The sequence below is a fragment of the Cyclopterus lumpus genome, chromosome 10 (genome assembly GCF_009769545.1).
Source record: "Cyclopterus lumpus isolate fCycLum1 chromosome 10, fCycLum1.pri, whole genome shotgun sequence".
Taxonomy (NCBI): domain Eukaryota; kingdom Metazoa; phylum Chordata; class Actinopteri; order Perciformes; family Cyclopteridae; genus Cyclopterus; species Cyclopterus lumpus.
Genome location: NC_046975.1, coordinates 15,192,922 through 15,207,894, shown reverse-complemented (window position 1 = coordinate 15,207,894; position 14,973 = coordinate 15,192,922). Strand labels below are relative to the sequence as shown.

General features: G+C 39.9%; 1 protein-coding gene across 1 annotated transcript in view; it reads left to right on the top strand.

Annotated features, from left to right (window-relative positions):
• The window catches only part of macrod1 (mono-ADP ribosylhydrolase 1), a 91,587-nt gene that overhangs the window by 1,115 nt on the left and 75,499 nt on the right, over nucleotides 1-14,973 (top strand). Inside the window, exons 2-3 of the mRNA XM_034544271.1 lie at nucleotides 231-329; nucleotides 2,193-2,300. Coding sequence (XP_034400162.1) covers nucleotides 231-329; nucleotides 2,193-2,300 — 207 coding nt within the window. The remainder of the gene's footprint in view (nucleotides 1-230; nucleotides 330-2,192; nucleotides 2,301-14,973) is intronic.

Here is a 14,973-nt window from a genome sequence, read left to right as displayed (position 1 = left end):
CTAAAGCTGCAAAAAGACAATTAAGTACTATAATATCATAGTATACTACACCCTGTAGGTTTCTTCAGGAATGTTACTTTTAAGAGGGAATGACAGCTATTTTTATTTCTTTATCAAGCTTTCCTTCATTCTGGTGTGCCAAAAGTACCACGTTTTTCTGTTCCTTACTTCCTTAAATATATCTATATAAATAGATATATTTTGTCCTCTTTCTCCATTGTATCTTTCAGACTCCTTGCTATCTCTGTCTGTGAAGGACAGGCGTCAGCACTACAAGATGTCTAACTTTGTGTCACTGGAAGACGTCTCGGTGTGGACTCCCACTGCAGGTCAGACACCCAACATCAGTCAAAGTCACTGTCAAGTTCATTCAGGGTTGGGTGGTAGAACTGAGACTTTACCAGAGAGATGCAGCAACACATAAATACTTTTACAAGTGGTATCCGATTTTTGGCTAAAACATTTCCAAATTATGAACAACATAAAAAGAGCTGGAAGCAACTTGCATGTAATATATATTAATATGTAATGTGAACTTAATCGGATGCACACAAAACAACACAATTTAGCACACACAAAGCAAAAGATGAACATACTGACGTTAGATGTAATGTAACATCATCACAAGATTATCACCTATTATCACACACCAGAATCTTCAATAAATATTGTTTCCAAATGTCTTTTTTGTGTTCCTCTCCTTCTAATCTATGGAAGCCCCTCTCTTTGTCTGAGAAATGCATGCAAACAATTAGAATTTTCTCTTTACACTTAAAATTGCTCAAGTATATGGGCTAGGTACGTTGTATCTCAGTTTGTTTGCCTGGTAACCCCAATTTAAAGGCTTTATTACTCAAATGTTATGGAACAATTTAGTTAAATATCTAGTACACATAATTTACCATTCTGTACTGGACTATTAAAATAATGTTATACTTTTAACTAATTCCTGCAGTCAGGATTCCAAATAAGGAGTGAACAAGTAAAGAATTGAACTTGGTGTGCGGCTACTCTCTTAATTGTCACATTCTTGCTCTCTGTCTCTCCTTTTAGCCACATTCCCACTTCCCTCAAACCCATGTATTCAACATGGGTTTAAACCCGATAGCAACCTCCGTTGCTATCGTGTCATATCATTGGGGTAAAACACATGCGCAGTAAAATCTGGTCTGCACCAAAAGGCTCACTAGTGGGCACACGATCATAGAACACAAAGATGAACGATTTGGGGTCCACAGGGAGGGTGTCATAGTCACCTACTTTATTTTTATTTTTAAATATCATGAATCAAAGGCCATTAACAAATGCTTTCCATTTGAAAATGTTCTATTTTATATCGGCCGCCGTCCATTCGGGGTGTTCCCAAAAGGTTTTGTCAGGCCAAAGAGAATCTGAACAAACACCATCTCTTTATTTCTAGTGCCGTCTGCTGTAACTTTACAACATTGTGCATTTAACGACCATGTTCCAGCCTTCTTCGATAGCCTTGTCCAGATGCCCTCAGACTTATTCTTCTGTCTCAGTCATCTCATTCCCACATCCAGCAGCTCCATCCTGCAATAAACCACGCTCCTTCAGCAGTCCCAGTCACCTGACCTTCCCCACCCTCCTGCTCTCCAGCCCCGCAGATGTTTCACCAGCCCCTTTCCCCCTTGCTCCCTGCCATACCCTCAAAGTTGTGTGCTGGTTGCTTTGCTGTCAAGCCACCAGAACCTTACTCTGACTTTGACCCTGCACCTGCCAGTTGGCCTATATATACCTTCATTGTGGCAATAGCTCTCCCACTTTGATATAAAAACAGCGAATAATCCAGTTAAGTGGGTTTGTACCTCAGTTTTGTACCTAAATGTAGCAGCAATACACAATACTTCAGACCCATACATTCAAACTGCTGTGATGACCGCTATTTGGAAACATTGATAGTTTGGCTAAATTTGACCATATTACTACCCAACAGTTCCTCTTAAACTCGGTATACCCATAAACCAAGAACCTTTTGGTTGCATAACAAATATGCACACCCTTTTCTATAATATAACCATACACCTTTGGATACCACTAATTAAAAAAATATAAACAGTTATTGTTTTAATGCTAGGAGCAAACAACCAAGACATATTCCTTATTCAAGTAAACAAGGTAAATAAAACTGATCCTGAAACTGAATTTATGAATGTGTGTCTCATTATCAGGCGGCTCTGCACAAACTCTCTACCAGAGGAGTGAAAAATTGGACCAGAAGATTTCCCTCTATAGCGGTGACATCACCAAGCTGGAGGTTGATGCTATTGTCAATGCAGGTATGTGTCGAGGTGTAAATGAGTCAAGTGTTGTGTTGGAACAGTGTGTAGATTAGTGATTCAACATGGTCACCAACTCTTAACACATTTTAACACATGTTTAAGTAAAATTTCAAAACGATGTAAAGCCTTTTAGTTCCTCTATTTTGTAACAAGTAAAGTTTTCAGCAGGGAAAAAAATAAACATATGTCTAAGAAAGCCAACCAGTGGGGAAATATGATATAGGATTACGGTTTTAAAAAGTTGGTGCTTAAGTGAACACAGCGCCCAGGCTGCTGCATCGATGTGATTGTACTGTCCATAGTACAATCACAGTACTTTGGGAGAGACAGCTAGAGGCTTTTATATGGTTACCAACAGGTGTGCATGGTGCAGTTTACTTTAAAGTAGTGAGTACACGAGAATAAGAGAACATTAAAAGGGTTTAGAGTCAGAAGGTTTGCTAACTGGCTCCCTGGAAACTTCAAAAGTAGGCAAAGCTATCTGAAAGCAGAGGTCACTTTCATGTGAAGTCTCAGGACTCAACAGACTATGAATAAATGGCTTTAAAAAGGAACTGGGTAAAATTAACAGACTTAACCATAATAAAAAGCTGATAGCAACTCTAGTAAAAGTTAATAATATCAACATCATATCATTAGTCTAACCTAATACATTTTGATTAAATTAGTCCTTCGATCATATTTCTTAAAGACACCATAGTATTTGCTCACATGACACACTTCCTCACACCCGTTGTTTTCCAGTGCTTACTGGTGGGATTAGAGTGTTTTCCAGTGACCATTAGATGGAGCCAAAAGCCAGATAATTCATTAAAGACCTTTTACCACAAGTCTATTTGTACATTTGGGGGAAATGTAATTGCCGTGTTGGCACAGATGGTGCATCGTGGAGAGTGAGGCAGGCCAGCATGCCTAAATGATGCCTGATGATTAGGCTTTAGCAGAAAATGATAGATCTTCATTGGCAGCTGACTGTCAGCAGGTGTACGCTGTGCCAGCATCCAGTAAATATGTTGATGTTTCACTCGTGTGTGTGCGTGCGAGTATTTATGCATCTGCATTGCAAATGTTAAAATTATGATGTAAGTAAGTACGTATCATTGTAATTTGTCTCTTGTGTGTTTGTACAGGCGACTTTGTTGCGATGTGTGTTTTACAAGAGCTTTTTACAGAGTCGTACGATGCAAAGTAGCATGGAATTAACCAGAGGTGTCAGCTAGTAAAGTGTCATTTAGCAGAGAGGACGAGGCAAGGTGAGGGAGACAGGAAAAAAACACAACAATGCCAGATGAAACATGACTGAGAGACGGAGCGTGACAGAGACCCGGCACAACGACTCACAAAAAGCGAGGGGAGAGTCTGGAGGAGTGAAAAGAAGAAGATAAAAGAGAGGCAAGGAGAGGACACAGGCTAGTATTTAAATCTCAGACTGCATTGCCATGGCAACAAGCAGGTACAAGGTACCCACATAGGGGTTTTTGGTCAGCATAGTCCGATCATCCTTTTCTGTGTGACTGACCGGCTGACTGTCTCCGTAGTCATTTGGTCGACTAAGCGTCTGACCTTTTCAGTCAATGACTAACTGAGTGACTAAGAGGCTTTCAGCGATGTCAGTCGCACTTAAAAAGATATGACATTAAAATTAAAGAGAGAAGCAAACAGACATCGGGGGACAAGAGAACAATTAGAAAAGAGACAGTTAGTTACGCTCATTTAGAAAATTGCTTACAAGCTTTTTCTCCTGTTGCAGATCTAACAGCAAAGCTTAAGCTGCCAAATCAGCGCCTGCGGTTTTTGACATGTGGAGGGTGTTGCAGATTTTTTTTCTGGCTGCTTTGAGAGGCCTTGAAGAATAATCTAGTTTATAATAATGTAATCTAACTGTGGCCAATTATACACTATACTAGCAGACTGTTAGGCATGTATCCACAGCTACACATATGTAGCTGTGGATACATGCAGAAACAGACACAGAAGCTGTGAATGAACAGGTGGAAACCAAGTAATATGCTGCTCCACCCTGCTCCTTCCTGCCTTCCTTCCTTCCTTCAGTCAGCACTGATTGACCAGGTAAAGAGGACGTTGTGTGGAGGCTGGGCGGCCGCTGTTTGTAGTTTGTGTCGCTCTCAATAAAGATCGGATTTACAGTAACTCTCCACTCCTCCCCCTTCTCCTCCTCTTCTCCTCCCCTTCCATCACCCCCTCCCTCCTTCCTTCCACACTTTTACAGCCCCTGGCTCCTGCCCACTCCTATAAAACACTACAAACATAAAAATCCACAAGCACTTAAGAGCCGTCCTGGTGAGGAGGGTTGGGGTGGGTGGGTGGGTGGGTGGGGGCATTGGGGGGGAGGAGACGTCGGGCAGAAACATCCTCCTCTTTACACCCCTCAATCACTCCGTCTGGAGAAGGAGAGAGATGGAGGGGAGGATATATTGTCTCTGATGGTCTAGCTGATTAAGATGGATTGCACAATGAAATGTCTTTGGAGTGTGTGTGTGTGTGTGTGTGTGTGTGTGTGTGTGTGTGTGTGTGTGTGTGTGTGTGTGTGTGTGTGTGTGTGTGTGTGTGTGTGTGTGTGTGTGTGTGTGTGTGTGTGTGTGTGTGTGTGTGTGTGTGTGTGTGTGTGTGTGTGTGTGTGTGTGTGTGTGTGTGTGTGTGTCTAACTTTGCATTAAAACCTTTTTTCAAATTGATTAAATGCAAATTTGCTCAGCTACTGAGCTGCATTTTCAATCACAAAAGTTGTATTCCTCATTTCCATTTCAGCACTCTCAGCCACCTTCGTGTTTATCGTGTATGACATTAAAAGCCATTCATTTTTCTCAGGTAGAATTTAAATTTAATTGGTAAAAAATAAAAACTGGACATATACAGTAAGTTCTCTCAGTATTTTATGTTAAGTGTTCCTTTTTCCAGTGGAGCTAAGTCCATGAGTGTAAATGCAGCGGCAGAGTTCGCTGATAAATCTTTCTGGCTAGACTATAAAAAACTGTCCCTAAAATTAAGCCGTGCACCATCAAGTGAGAAAGAATATTCTGGTCCTATCTCAGTCTTTAGAGCTTGAACTACTTGTCATCGTGTGTGATTCTCTGAATGTGTGTGTACATTGCAATGTCTGGAGGAGCGGTGTGTGTGACTGGTGTACTTTTGCATGTCTTTTGAGTGCAGGTGTGCGACATATTTGTGTGCACATGAGATGGGGTCTCCCAGGTTTCCTTCTGCAGGTCAGAGATAAAGCTGTTGGTTGGCGCTGGACACCCACTCACCGTGGCAACAGCTGAGAGATACAAGATTAGAGCCAATAGTTTTTCTGGCCTGCAGGTGCAGACAGGATGTGAGTAAGAGTGAGTGTCTGTAGACTACACCCTAACTTCCTGACCGATAAGAAACCTAGAAAGATGTGTTGACAGACAGGAAGGAGAAAATAGTCAGAGAGTCATGCGGTACGGGAGGTGGAGCAACTTCACCTACAGATTCCACTGTCAGTGTGGCATAATTGTGACGTAGGCTTTTAAAAAAGGAAAAGCATTTGTATCCGAAAATCTGAGCACAAACACGCCGACTATGACTCGCAAAGCTTTGTGATACTTACTGGATTTACTCGCCGATCAAAACCTGATAGTGAAAGTTTGGATGTGTAGTTGATACAAAGGTCAGCGGCAGACTTGGCTTCAATGACAATATCAAGAAGTACAGTTCAGTATAGACATCATTAGTAACGCATCATATTCATGAATACATACTGACCTGAGAATAAGACAATGCTAAAATTAGCCCTTTCTGCAACACCTGGATTTGTCTGAAGAAACAGCAAAACAAGGTACTTCATTCATAATGCACGTGCACGTGTCATCACACCATCACAGTGACAATAAAGCAGGCAAATATGAACGTCAATCCAACTTCGTCTCATAACTGGTGATTATAATTATGAATTATTGCAAAGTATACGTTCAGTGATCAATCATTAAATATGTGGCCTTTGCTGCGTTTTTCCTGAAGCCTAGAAAGTATATTATATTTCATAAAAATGTATCTTCCAACTTTATAGGAGCTTCTCTTTATTTCAGGTGAGGTGCATGTATAATAAAACACTGCTGGAAAATGAAACGTTTGTCATATTTATGTAAACAGGGAAATTAAAATAATAAATTCACATTTTTTAATTGAGTTGCTTCAGGGAAATACAGTCAGCTTGAAATCCCAATTGTAATTGACTGTTAGGAGGATTTATTTTCTTCCTTTCTTTTTTTTTAGTCACATTTTCAACATTTTTTTGTTTTGGGAACGTGGACAGTTTTTCTGAGAATGTAAACATTTTTCTTCTTGGGCTCTCAGTCTTTATAGTGTCTTATAACACACAGTATTTCATTGTGAGAAGATGTATTGTTATGTAATATTTATTATCTTTTTAGAGCTGCAACAATACATCTGTTAATCGATTAGGTGAATTAATGGTCAACGATTTTCACAATTGATTAATTGTAATTTTTCAAGCAAAAATACCAAACATTTCTCTGATTCAAGCTTCTCATATCATATGTCATATATAACAATCAATTAAATGTCTTTTAGGTTGTGAATGTTAGCGGAGGTGGCCTGTTATGGTATTCAGAGCTTATATAAAATGTGAAGATTGACTGATCTTAAGTGGTTAAAAAGTTAAATTGAATACATGAGTACAGCAGAAATCTGCCATGTTAACTCAATGTTTCATTATTACAATGCTCTACATTAAGATGGGTGTGTGGGATGAACATCAACGATTGAACACCCTTTTATTTTTTTAGCTTGGATGCTTCCTTTGGGTGCAATATCCATTCAACCCAGCGAAGGAGCATCTTTTATTGATTCCAGAGAAGTCTGTGGTGGATGATGACCAAAAGCTGTAGTGGGGGTTGGTTTGGGGGTTATTGGGAGTTATAGAGGATAAAGAGGTTGAAAGATCCGGGTCTTTGGGATGGCATGGATGAGTGCACCCGGACAGTCAGACAGACATTGACTAGAACCGTTGGAGGAGAAAGGTGAGAGAGAGATGTGATCACTGAGCACATCTCAGTGATCGTGTTTGGTAATTTTAAGAGGATAAAACAGACGACCCCTCGGTTCTGCAGGTAGAGCCCTTAACAAGAGCATTACCCTACAGTGGCACAGAGTCACACTCCTTCTGCTAGGCTTCACTGACTATCTTCTGGCTTTGTCAATGGAGCTTAGCGCCTTGCTCGGCGCCAAAATCAGTCGGGCAGACAACCGTGCTTTTTTGTGTGTGGGAGATTATCAGGCCTGACTTGTTGTAAATTGCTTCAGAGCTGCTAAACATATTTTTTAAGATCTCTCCTTAGCTGCATTTTCCTCATTTGACTGAAGTAATAGGGGAAATAGTGTGGAACTCTTTGCATGTTCAACCACTTTATAAAGGATTTTCCAGCATCAGGCCAAGGATTAAGTGATTTTTGTCACAGATCTCCTTTGAATGCCTCAGTATCTACTCCAGTCTCAGTACTTAAGCTGATGATAGTCTGTTTGTTTTAAGTATGCACATCTTGTTGCACTTATTAGAGGATAATCAAGTTGTAGCCAGCTATAGCATTTTTTTCCCACCTGAGGAATTCATGTTTTCAAGGCTGCATTTCCTCCTTAGATGGCTGCCACTTTTTCATCAGGTCACTTATCCAAGGTTTTAATCAAGAGGGACATGTTGTTGTGATCCACCCGGCCTCCCTGGTAGTAACAGGGATCAGAGGAGGTGATGGAAAGCCCAGGACAGAGACTGTAGAGGTCCCACAGTCCCTTACAGTGCGTGCTCTCTAAGTCTCTCTGTGCTGTAGCTACCATACATCTACCCTCAAGCTCTTGTCAGCTCCTTTTAGGACAGGCTCATATTACAAGATGCAAAATGTCACACCAAGTTTGCTATCGCAGACAAATATTTTACATGTGTGTGTGTGCTCTGATAAAAACCTCAACACAGATATTATAAAATGAGCCTGACTGTATTTATGTGTGTTTTGATGCATAATGGGTGCTTAAATTAAAGGAAGATCAAATATAACGTTCTACCTCCTCTCAGCCAACCTTTCTACTTCTGTAAGAATTAATTTAGAGTTTGATTGTTTACTTGGGTTCTTATGCTGCTGCTTTGAAGCAGAACAGGTTACAGATCCCTCGTGAACTGCACTGTTTCTCCCTGCCGTAGTAACTGTACTTCCTTAGCTCTAGTTCCTATAGCAGTTTTCCCACTGCGATGACTTTGTGTTTTGTGAAGCAGCGCTAATGGACATGTTCTCACAATATGCTTGTCAACTGTCAGTACACACATGCACTTACAGAGGCAAAGCGGCTTTGCTGATGCAGCCTCAGTTTCAGAGTAAATATGACGTGCTGTCAAAACGTAGCCCTGCCATGATCACCTCACACCAGCAACTAAACAATACAGTGGTGGGCATCGAGCAGAGTGTGACGTTAACCCGTTTTTATCTTTAGTGGAAAGAGGATTTGCTGTGCAAAAAGCCAATAAAAGTGTGTGATCTGTATGGATTTTAATCAGCAAGGTCAACAGTAAGCAGTGGCAGTGATCGGCAGGGTCATGGGCAGGGACGACTACTTATGGGGTAACGCAAAGAATACTAAAAAGTTTATATTGATTTATATATTTTTTTTTGGAGCAAAATATGTCTTTTTGGGAGCAGCTGTTTTTTAGTGCAGAATTAGATAATTCTCAAATTGAAAACATTTACATTAGCTTACAGTAGGTCTGCGACTTACAGTTATTTTCATTGTTGAATAATCTGCCGAATGCTTTGAGCTTATAAAAGTAGCAATACCACACATAAATACATAAAAGACATGCATATTGTAATTCTTTCATAAGTGTGCCACAGGCTCAATCATCATTGTGTCCATCTGCAAATTAAATCTAAGGATAACAAATATTAGGAACCGGTAGACACCATGACAACAGTCAAACAGTCATTTTGGGATATTTTGCTTGAAAAATCCCAGTTGATTATCTAAATTGTAACCAATTAATTTTCAGTCAATCAAATAAAAGAGTAATCCATTAATACCTGCTTATAGGCTTCAGTCTGTAGCAAGTTTTCTTATGTAGTGTAGAACCACTGGGTGTTATCTCTGATTCACAGCCACAGACTGCAGTGACAGGACCTTTAAGTGACTGCATTTATTGTGTAATAATAATAATAATCCATTTAATTTATATAGTGCTTTTCAAGATACTCAAAGACACTTTACATTAGACACCGTAGACACAGCTACGGGGAGCAATGCAGGGTTAAGTGTCTTGCTCAAGGACACATCGACTAGGGCGGGGATTGAACTGCCAACCCCTTGATTGAAAGACGGGCATGCTAACCAGTCGCCCCAAACAAACAAACAAAGCTACTCTATCAATCATAAATGTGCTTAAATATAATATTTTTCTTCTGTAGTGACGACTGGACTTTAAGGAATCTGTGCATATAAAATACGTTTCTATATAGACCCGTTGGTGGGGAATAAATAAAAAGGACATTTAATATGAATAGAATAGCCTGTCTCTGAAGAGACATGCTTGCTATAATTACCTTAGTCACTGTACAATATTGCTTCTAAAGAGAGCTCATATCTAAACTATATTAATTTTCCTCTATTTGTTTTGAGGCTTTTTACTTAATCCTCCTTATGATTTAAAAATACAAAACAAATAGAAAATTGCTCTTCCATGCCCACTTGAAGTGGCTCACTTTCGTTGGTAATGTAAATTAAAGCTGTAGACGTATTTAATATCTTAAAGACTTAAGACAATATAAGGCCCGCCACTGTGAGGAATATGGGTCTATATGCTTTGTATTCACTTTAAAAAGCACACAAAACTGTTTACGACTGACACGTAATTTAATGTAAAGCTGTAGATTTCTGCTAATTTTTTCTTAGCACTTTTTAACACGTAACATGTCCTTGCTTAAATCTTAGACGCTTGTATCTCATACTTTTCATCACTGCGCTGAAGTCCCGTTATGTCTACTCTGTCCTCTTGTATCTGTGTCTTTGCCATGGGCGAAGTTTGGAGGCTGCAGTCACTGTGAATCGGCTGCAGCAAGAATTTAGACAGTGCTACTGCTCTAGTTTTTACAGTCTAGATCTGTCCGAGTTAATTACGTTACAACTGTCAGAAAGACCATTTTACTGGTCATTTGGGCAGCAGCATTAAGGCTTTCTGTGTGCTGAAAAACTTGAGCTTTCAAGGTTCAGTGCCCACATTTCCGCGGGATGCTCTGATGTCCAGTTTGTGTCTCAATTTGAGTGGGAAGATGGTAAAGAAAAGTAAAGCTGTGATTTGTTATGGTACATCTCCAGAGTTTCATCCTCTCCATTTCCCGTTCTTTTTCTTTACCGCTTCCATTAGGACGACATCGTAGGGTTGTGACCCGAGAGGAATGAGACATTGGCATTAGACAAACGGGCCTCAGTTTACAGCTTCAGATTGATTTACACCCTGTCATTGAGAAGTTAACATACCCTTGGAGAGTTAATCCTTAATGTTGTCCGGGTCAGTAAATAAGCAGGAAAAGAAAAGCCAAACTGAAAGAGTTTGCAGAAAAGCTCATTCGTGCTAATTATTTCTCTTCCACCCCTCCCTTGTTAAAAGCTTTCCCACCCCTCCAATCAATTGCCACTTTAGCGAGCAGGAAGGGATGGAGGAAGTGCAAGCATCATTAGCCTGATTGGGCCGATGTGGGAGACTGGCGGATATGGAGTGAGTGAGGGAGTAAAAGAGAAAAAGGAGTCAGCTTGATCATCAGCACTTGGCCCATCAGAGCTCCTGTCATCAAGACAAGTGCTACGTTCAAAAGTGTTGGTTTGTTGTGCAGCGTTGTGACTCCTTTAAGGCCCAGGAGAGGATCTTCTGCTTGGAAAGCTGTTGCTGGTCAGTGTCATAGCTGGACAGACGGGGGTTTTCCCACGGAAATAGATTGTACAAAAGCGGACACAGAAATGTGTGAATGCCTACCCTGGCTGCAGACCTGAATCTTTCTTTCTTTGGCCTTTTATGAGCAATGTTAAGTTAGCTCTAGCACCTAGCAACCGCCACCATAGCTTCCATGTCAACTGGAAATTCAAGCATAACCCCTCCCAACAAGAAGCTAACATAACCACAAAGTCAGGATGAATATAAAAACGTGCAACGGCAGTTCAGTCTGATTATCAGGCGACCGACATCGCCTTCCAGACCTCTGTCTTTTTTGTGACTTTGTTCTTGATACACAATACATTTACTACATGGTAGCAAAACAACACACACACTTTTGGACAGTCTTTCAAAGGCACAAAAAGCAACTGAAGTAAAAAGAGTGATAAGAGTTCAAATCGCAAAAGGTACAATATTTCTTGTCCAATTACCGCTTAAAGTTAAATAATGTGGTGCTGCAGAGATGTCCTGGCCAACACGTCATATTCTACAGACTTGATAAAACGTCCTTTTTTCATACAGATCCCCTCAAAAATCACACCGTAATCATTTTAATATGTTCTTCCACGTTGGTCCATGCAGTGCTATAGAAATATTCAAATCAATGTGTTTCAGATGCTGTCAGACGATCCGATAGCCGCTTCATCTGACGTTCAAAATGGCTGGCTAAATGTGACCAGTCTTCTGAGGTTGTGACAGCGTGACAATAATGTGCAGTTTGTAAAGCAGCCAACTGTCCGAATTGTGTGTCTTTCCTTGTGTGGGGCAGAGCGCTGTCGCACTTAATGTAGTCCTCAGTGTAGCAATAATCGTTTGCATTCCCAGAACTTTATGACAATAATAGTGCACCTTTTTTTCAAATATTGGCTTTAGTGCCAGTAATCAGCCCGGCATTAAGTCTTTGGCTGTGCCTCCAAAGTCCTCGTCTCCTTGGCTGCTCAGCTCGAATACTTGAACAGCTGAAAAAAAAAAAAAAAAAAGCACGTTAAGTGCGTCCACAATCACCTGATGAATGGCTGTTTTTAATGAGTTTATCAACCTTTGAGGATTGATGTTTTTCATTTAGACTTTTGACATTTGAATCCAACCCTGTTTCACTGAACCGGTGATGTTGAAGTGAGACAAACAAGACGGAATGAGAAGAAATTAGATGTGGAAGTTAAAATCCCATTGTAAGCAGTGATATTTTATGACAAAAAGCCACCACTTTCTCTCATCTTAGCAATCATAACTTAGTGAACAAAGTACAAAGGATGTATCACTGGAACCTATGAAATGGGCTTTAATCTAACCCAGAGTCCTCTTTGCTTCTCTCCACCAGAAAATACAAGGAGCCCGCATTGTCTGCTCACATGTCCTCATCACAGACGATGCTTTTGTCACATAATCACAGACACGACACGCAGAGAGTACAGGGAGTACACACTGCACTGAATTACCATCTTGTAATTGCGATCTATCAGGCGTTGTTGTGAAGTGCTGCCCGATGAGCATGCTGTTGGCCCGGCTGCATTATCAGCTTAGGAAATGACGAGACTATTTATAGGGACTATTTATCCACTCATTCTGTTGTCGCCATTGTCCACGGGTGGAACTGGCGTCCTGGTTAGACCCGCACTGTCAGAAAGGTTGATCAATTATCATATCGGTTTGTACAGTATATGATGTCTGCTGAAAGTGGAGCGTGAATGTAGTGTACAGAATGTACCCAACATCCTGTACAGTTTTATGATGGTAAAAGTACAGTGTAGAGAGAATGAACATCTGGTTGTAGCTTTTAATGCACAGTGCATTTAATCGTCACACATTTACCTGATTTATATTCTAGCTACAGATTTATTGAGCTTTTTAACTGGTAATCCGTTCAACGTGTGCCATTTTATTTTAATTATTTTGGTTAATTAAAGCATATTTTGTTTCGTAAATCCCCTGGCAAACATTTGGTCTCAGTACACAAACAAGAATATTTCTTCAGTCAATACCCTTTAACACACTGATTAAAAATGAAGAATATTTATCCCGGAAATTACAATTTAATATTTGGTTCCTGGTGTATAGCAAGTAAACTTAAAGCAAAGTGCAGGTGAATTTCTCTGTCATAAAAAAAAGTCAAGGACACTGAGATGCCTTGAGATACAAAGGACGTGTGTGTGTGTGTGTGTGTTGTGAGTCAGTCTCAAGGTTTTATGAAATATTAAAGTTGATATTTTATTAAAAATACTGATTTCATGTGTTTATGAAAAGAAAGTCCTGAAAAGTTAAAGGCTGGTGTGTTTCTATATTTGTATTTATTTCCTACAAATCCCATGAAAAGACTAAAACCAACAGTTCAACCTGTGGATGGCACTCTGCTCTTCACTTATTTATTCATACTAAAACATATTAAAACTGGTCATGAATGTATACTTTAATTATTAAAAAGGCCAAATAATTTCAGCAAAAAGATGGTCATGTAGTTTTTAGCAAACGTCACTCAAACTGGAGTAAAGAATGCATTAGTTAGAAATTTACGGTCTAACATTTCAGATCAGGATATTTTTCACATACTGTAAACACATTAAATAAACAAATATTTTTGATGAAGATACATTCCACGGTCGTTGTAGAATTGTGAGGTAATTACTGATCGAGACATTTTGCATTTGAAAAGTAAAGTTAATGCTTTTTGATAGAAAAACTATGCAACGCAGACTGTTTCTACATTTCCTCAAACATACACAATTTCAGCATTTTTCTACTGTATTTTCATTCTTTATTGACCAACACATTCGCTGATATGATACGTCACCAGGAACCTGATCTAACCTAATATCAGCCAACATTTTTTCTTCATCTTTTTCTTTTATTAATATTTTTTGGGCATTGTTTGCCAGGTTCATAGTAGAACGATAACCGGAAATGAAAGGATCGAGATGGGGAATGACATCCAACAACAAGGACCACAGGCTGGATTCAAACCAGGGATGTTTCATTCATGGTTGGCACCTTAACTCCTGACTTATCATGTTTCTTTTAACAGTTTTTGGATAACAATGGAGGTATATAGCACAGAGAAATATTTAATAATAAATAATTCTTTATTTGGTCTTTTCATGGGATTTATTGACAAATAGAAAATTAAAGAATATCACCTGCTTTATCTTTTTATTGTTTGCCGCCAAATTAGAGAAAGCAATCACAAATGTTTGCGTCTTTATTCACAGTAATAATTTATTGAAATATTTGTGGATGTTTTTTTAAATTCGACAACAAATTGTGCCGCCTTTAACCAACAGCACATTGTGTGTGCTAGACCTCTGGTGTCATCACAAACCACTGTGGAATTTTCAACCAAGTGCTGAATAATTTACAGGGCTTTTTTGGGGGCTGCGATGTGTCTGCATCTGCTGAAGAAAGGCTGAGAGTCAGTGCACCTGAGAAATCACAAGTTGCCTTAACTACAAGTGCTGCGGTCTCTGTGCGGTCCAGAGTGTGGAGCCCCGGAGTTGTGGGCAGTAAGTTGACCTTGAGTGAAGGCTGAGAGCTCTGGAGAACCCCATCCAGTGGCAGCCCTGTGCCTGAAGCGCTCCTCAGCCAGAGTTGTTTCTCTTCAGTTTCCACTTGAAGGCAGGAGATGAAACTGAATGCCTGATGGTTTATCATGTGTAGAGCAGGAATCCATTGACTATTCACTTAATGCCAGTTTAGAGAATGAGGCAAA